Genomic DNA, 6,468 nt, shown 5'->3' with positions numbered 1-6,468 from the left:
CAGAATTCTGAGTTTAAAGTCAGAATTTTGAGTTTAAAGTCAGAATTCTGAGAATAAAGTCAGAACTGAAATATATTTTTCACCAGTGGCCCTGATTCTCCTCCGTATAAATGGGAACAACAGCTTGTGTGGAGGCTTACGGAGGGCAGTTCCTGCAGGGATGGTGCTGTTGCTTGAAGGCTCAGTGGTGGTTGAGGTGGATGTTGTCCGTTGCGTCCCTGTCGTCCCTTTCGTCTCTGTCGTCTCTGTCTCTATAATTGGGGCTGTGAAAGAAAGAAAGGAATGTGATTACCCTGTAGCTTGGCTTGTCAATCCGTTTTATTTCAACAGTTTACCATTGGCAGATAAAGGCAGTGCATTAAGGATGATTGATCACATGACATTCCCATGTCATAGCATGACATGTCTTCCAGGTTTCTGTGCTGTTTTTCTATCCTTTTAGAACCCAAATTTATTTGAACAATAACTGGTTCCATTTATGTGCTGTTTTTGTTATTTTACAGATTTGTGTATGCTTGAAAAAAAACAAAAAAAATATGATATGAGGGACCAGGCTGAAACCACCACACACACACAGCAAAATACTTAATGAAGAAGAGGGACAGTGGAACCAGCTTGGAAACACAAAGAGACTCAAAAAAAGGGGGGAGAGGTTTGCAGATTTGTTAGTTTTTTCTCGAGAAGAATCCTCAGATAACATTTTGGCTCCGTTTTCTAATCTTCTAATGGGTCGGCTTGACTTGCTATACGTAATATGATAAATTATCCTTCTCCAATGTTATCAGACCCTTCAGCTGGATAATTCCCAACAACTATTATTTGGCCAAATGATGTTTCCAAGTATTTTGGCTGGGCCTTCTTATTTATTTCCAGTAACCGGGTAATGTCTGTCTTACATGCAATATATTCAGGGACGTGACATTTTGGGGGGCAGGGCCTCAAGTGAAAAAATGGACTTCTCATAACTATTTGGTCAAAAGGTTTTTTTTTTTTTTAACAAAACCTTAAATATATCACCAATATATTTAAATTCCCTCACACTCACGCAATTGTTTAACCCTCAACAGATTTCTACAAAATAATGAGTTCACACAGAGGCCATGGTCTTCTCTGGTATGCACTAGGTTTACCAGTGCAGAGCAGGCTACAGCAAAGGAAATTATGCCATAATATTTGTTTTCTATGCTACTAGTTTTAAGTATTTATTTACAATAACTGACGGCACCAAGGAGAGAGGGACATAGTTTCACTAATAATCTGATTATTTTGCACATGGCAATACATCATTTCAATTCTTTTGGTTACTGGAATTAGATTGCCGGTGAAACACACTTTCCCTATGGCAATAAAAATTATTAAATGGAGTGCTTTCCAAATGACCTTTATATACATATACTCTATATAATCTATTTCTAAATTAATCAACCGAGCTGCACATTTGAACATAACATTCCAGGGAAAAGGACTCTTGATGTAAGTCATTAACTGGGGAAGTTCTATGGTGTTATGGGAGGTCTAAAGTCTAATTGCTCGACTTGATGTTTTGATTTCTATATTCAATAATTATATGTGTTTGACAGTGAAGCTGTGCTCAGACGGGAATATATATTTTCATTATAAAAGCTTAAAAAAGCACCCCAGATAAACAGCACTTTCTTTTGAGAAAGAAAAAGGTCAAGTGCATGTTTCTGAATATATTAAAACCATTTTCCCTAAGTTCGTGGAAGACTTGGGTGCACAAATTAGGCGGGGGGTTTAGGGGTCGTCCTTTAGAAAAATGTCACACTCTATAATATTTTGGACCATTTTTATTTCCCTATCTGTGTCGAAAACATTGGACAAGCTTGAGCAGATGATAAATAACACTTCGAAAGCTTAAAGACAAAACCTGTTAAAGAAGTGGGGACCAACTACAATCATTCGATCTGAAAAAAAGTCATGTAGTCAGTGGTTTAGGGTCCTTCTGTAAGTCATTTTGGGGTACACATTGTTTCTGGAGAAAGCTACAAGGAGCAATACCACAGGCCAAGCAACGGCCTGTTCCAACATGTACTAGCTTGTTTAAAATTATAACAAGTGAAATTAATAACAAATGTGATATTTTTTGTGATGTGATATTTTATATGTTTTATTTTAGCAGAATTACATTGTGTTGTTCTATCCTATCCAATATTTCCTATTTTTGTAATTAGATTTTTGTAACCCCCCCCACCACCCACCTACCAATTATTGGTCTAGCCCTGTGCCACCCCACTAAGATAATCACCCTTACTAGTGCATACAGTACTTCATGCTATTTACCCTGTGAGTGATCTGTCTGGGCCTGTAGACCAGGTGCTGCGGTGCTTGTACTCTGGATCATCGGCTGGCATGTGGAAGCTGCTGATTTAAAAAAATACATTTACTTCTAATAATACTGCTAAGAGCTGTTGCTTCTTCTACCATCACAACTATTTGTAAAACTACTGTTGAAGAAAACCAACTTTGTTCTACTGTGGTTCGGGAAGTCCAGGTGTACAAATGTCTTTCATGCATGGAAAGTTCTCAAGTGACTGTGTGGTACAGAAGTACATTTTCCACACACACTGGTTATGATATTTACTCTGAAATAAAATGCTACATAGAAATTAACAAACATTAGAAAAACACATGCAAGGTTTTGTGTTGGTTCCTTGCACTGTTTAATAGTATTAGAATCAGAGAATAGTATTACTACAACCTCTGTTACTATTTCTTGTAATAGTACGAGTGCTGCTACGACAACCAAAACTCAGCTGCTACTGCATATTAACAATCATTAAAGCTACTAGTACGACTACTATACTACTACTACTACTTCTATGAGAGGAAGTTACAATCAGACCGTTCTATTTAGCTGTTAGTCATCACTGTAGTCACTACCACAGTGATTAATGATTACACCTGTGCTTTTCGTACTGTGACATGTCAACATGTACTAACAAAGTCCTTTTTTGTATATTAGGACTTTTTTAAGCAGTATTATCGGATTTTATTTTGGTGACTTGGGGGCAGCAGAATAATCTAGCTAAAAGAAACAGACCATCGGCATTTTACCACCTTATCAGTTGCTTAAAAACAAATCCAGCAGACACGGAGCAACATTAGCATTCCCTTTGAGTTGTGTTTCCTGTCACCTTTACAAATGTAAGTCTAGTATTTAAGCTCCTTTTAGCTCTGTTTTGGTCTCCACCAACCTGTGTGGGAAATATCAGCCTCTTTAGCAGCTAATTGCTCCACTATCACTAAACTATGCAAAAATGCCACACAAAACTAAATGGGAATTGCAGAGTAATTTTCTGAAGGAACATCTTGACTTATGTAATTAATGATGGCTGAATTCCATGTAGGTGTTTTGGGCATGGGTTCTGGGTCTCCCTGACACTAATACCATCATTATTAGTTACACCTGTGATTCTCCTGCTATAACAAGTTCTTGCATGGAATGAATACGCATGCAAGAAGAATCCACACATAAAAACAGGTATCTACGTGCCCAGGTTCATTGCAAAGATATGCAAGGAAAACAGTATGTCAAAGCCAAATAACCATTTAGCTCTCTTAATGGCAGCACACAATTATAAATCTCTTGAAATGTCTTGGGGGTCAATCCATATTTTCCAGTCTTTGCAGTGACACACTTCCTACATTTTGTCATGCACTGAATTGGATCCTAGAATCTTTTGGTTATCCTAACACAATTTTTGACATGCAACAAAGTAACCACTAGTACAACAACTACTAACACAGATGATTTAGACATATGCAGTAATTTGTTTCATAATTAGTAGTTAGATATTTTTAGTTTGATAGTATTATTGTAGTATTTTTCTATCTTCAGAATTCATGCAAATACCAAACTTACTGACTGAAGTGACAATGGTGGTGCCAGTGGGAATATCTGCAAGATCAGACCATTAATCATACATGTTGAGAAAAAAACACTTCTCTCCAACACATATTAAAACCAAAATAGTACAAATTTTGAAACTTACTTGTTACTGTGCTCGTTGGTGGTTGTGTTGGGGGTGGTCTGTTTGGGTCAGCTGAAACACAAGGATTTGTTCATCATGTGAAACTTGACATTATGAATTAACTATAAATACATTTTTTGATAAAGTTCTAGGCTCCATGATGGTCTAGTGGCTTGGATTTGGTGCTGTCACCGCTGCGGCCCGGGTTTGTTTTCCGGTTAGGAATGTGAGGTAGCCTGGCTCCGCCCTCCTACGTACTTCAACTCAATTTTCATTTTCCTTCAGTACTACGTTTGGGATTGCGGTATATTTGCGTGTTTTTCTCCGGTCAAACCTTTAGCGATCCAATTGGTGAACAGAGGTAGTGGGAGAGAACTATGACATTGAGGCCATCTCTATCTTGCCATTTTAAGAAAAGTGAAAAATGATTTGTGTATCTGCCTGTGATTTGGATCCACTCCAAAATATAACGGGTTCTTCCAGCATGCGTTCACTTGCTAGCTGGCTGGGGGCTGATTGTGGATGTTTCCCCGGGGCTGTAATGATAGTGGATGGTTGCTAGCTGTATAGGGGCTGACTGTGGATGTGTCCCCGGGCCTGGGCTGTAATGATAGTGGATGGCTGCTAGCTGGTCTGGGGGCTGACTGTGGATGGGTCTCCGGGGCTGTAATGATAGTGGTATGCTGCTAGCTGGCTGGGGCTGACTGTGGATGTGTCTCTGGCCTGGGCTGTAATGATAGTGGATGGCTGCTAGCTGTTCTGGGGCTGACTGTGGATGTGTCTCCGGGGCTGTAATGATGTTGGCTGCTAGCTGGCTGAGGACTGACTGTGGATGTGTCTCTGGGCCGGGCGTAATGATAGTGGATGGCTGCTAGCTGGCTGGGGCTGACTGTGTGGTATTGTCTCCGGGCTGTAATGAAGGGATGTCTGCTAGCTGGCTGGGGCTGACTGTGGATGTGTCTCCGGGGCTGTAATGTAGTGGATGGCTGCTAGCTGGCTGGGGCTGACTATGGATGTGTCTCCGCTGGGGCTGTAATATATGGTTGCTGCTAGCTGGCTGGGGGCTGACTGTGAGTGTCTCCGGGCTGGGGCTGTAATGTATGTTTGCTGCTAGCTGGCTGGGGGACTGACGTGGATGTGTCTCCGGCTGTAATGATGTGGATGGCTGCTAGCTGCTGGGGGCTGACTGTGATGTGTCTCCGGGCTGGGGCTGTAATGATAGTGGTTGGCTGCTAGCTGGCTGGGGCTGACTGTGGATGTGTCTCCGGGCTGTAATGAGATGTATGGCTGCTAGCTGGCTGGGGCTGACTGGTGATGTGTCTCCGGCTGGGGCTGTAATGATAGTGGTTGGCTGCTAGCTGGCTGGGGCTGACTGTGGATGTGTCCGGGGCTGTATGATAGTGGATGGGGCTAGCTGGCTGGGGCCGACTGTGGATTGTCTCCAGGCTGTAATGATATGTGATGTTGCTAGCTGGCTGGGGGCTGACTGTGGATGTGTGCCTGGCTGTTGTCGCCCATCCTGACTGAACCTCACAGCGCTGGGAGACTGAGGCAGCAGACGAGGGTGTGCTGGCTGGCTAAATTACCATTAGTCTCTTCCATACAGTTAACGTTAGCCCAGAGTGGTCGATACATCATTCTAAAAATAACCAAACGTGGAGACCGATGTCGAATCAGAATCAGAATCACTTTCTTCGCCAAGTATGAGGACACATACGAGGATTTGTCTTTGGAGCATCGTACTCACACTGTCTTCCACCTACATATCAACCAACAGAAATATACACACAATATATACACAATATAACATACTCTAAACAGAAACAATTAGAGGCACGTGCAATGAAGAGATCAATACAATTATTTAAATGTGCATAGTGCAAGGTACTGGGATAAATAGTATTATGTTATTATTTACAATAACAGTATGAGCATATGAACAGTTCTGAAAATGAAAATGAAAATAATAATGTAGATGTGAGAGTGGGAATATGATAATCTAACTAATATGGAATAATACAGGTGCTGTATAGACAGTTTACAGTGTTTATTGACCAGAACTGAACCTGACACGGTGGGTTAAAAGCTGTTTATCAGAGAGATGGCTTGTGGGAAGAACTGTTCCTGAATCTGTTGGTTTTGGCGTACAGTGCTCTGTAGCGCCTACCAGGGGAGAAGCTGGAACAGGTTGTGTCCGGGGTGAGATGGGTCTGTAGTGATGGTAATCTTTTGTTACCCACTAAGAATTACATTAGCATTAGCTACCTTTACCTTTACCTTTACCTTTACAGTAGGCACCAAAGCACTTTTCCTCTTTGGTCCGTCCACAGGTTGGAAGGGGAATTGTCCAAAAAACAAAAGAATCTTGGTGTTAGATCCATCGGTATTGAAATCAAACAATATCAAGAAATAGCTATCTGTTGTATGACTGTGTTGCAAAGTGGGATGTAATCAATGACAAAACAATGCCATGTGG

At 41.2% G+C, this 6,468-nt stretch overlaps 1 protein-coding gene across 16 annotated transcripts in view; it reads right to left on the bottom strand.

The window, feature by feature from the left end:
- Window positions 1-6,468, bottom strand: part of il15ra (interleukin 15 receptor subunit alpha) — a 12,912-nt gene that overhangs the window by 4,791 nt on the left and 1,653 nt on the right. For 2 of the 16 annotated variants that reach the window (XM_032504694.1, XM_032504695.1), the window contains exons 3-7: window positions 6,276-6,305; window positions 4,014-4,064; window positions 3,884-3,919; window positions 2,302-2,382; window positions 141-263 (exon numbers count right to left, since the gene is read on the bottom strand). In XM_032504694.1, coding sequence (XP_032360585.1) covers window positions 141-263; window positions 2,302-2,382; window positions 3,884-3,919; window positions 4,014-4,064; window positions 6,276-6,305 — 321 coding nt within the window. The remainder of the gene's footprint in view (window positions 1-140; window positions 264-2,301; window positions 2,383-3,883; window positions 3,920-4,013; window positions 4,065-6,275; window positions 6,306-6,468) is intronic. The other 14 variants (XM_032504696.1, XM_032504697.1, XM_032504701.1 and 11 more) reach the window with 9 other exon arrangements.

Source organism: Etheostoma spectabile, chromosome 23 (assembly GCF_008692095.1).
Source record: "Etheostoma spectabile isolate EspeVRDwgs_2016 chromosome 23, UIUC_Espe_1.0, whole genome shotgun sequence".
Lineage (NCBI taxonomy): Eukaryota > Metazoa > Chordata > Actinopteri > Perciformes > Percidae > Etheostoma > Etheostoma spectabile.
This window is presented reverse-complemented; position numbering and strand designations above follow the sequence as displayed.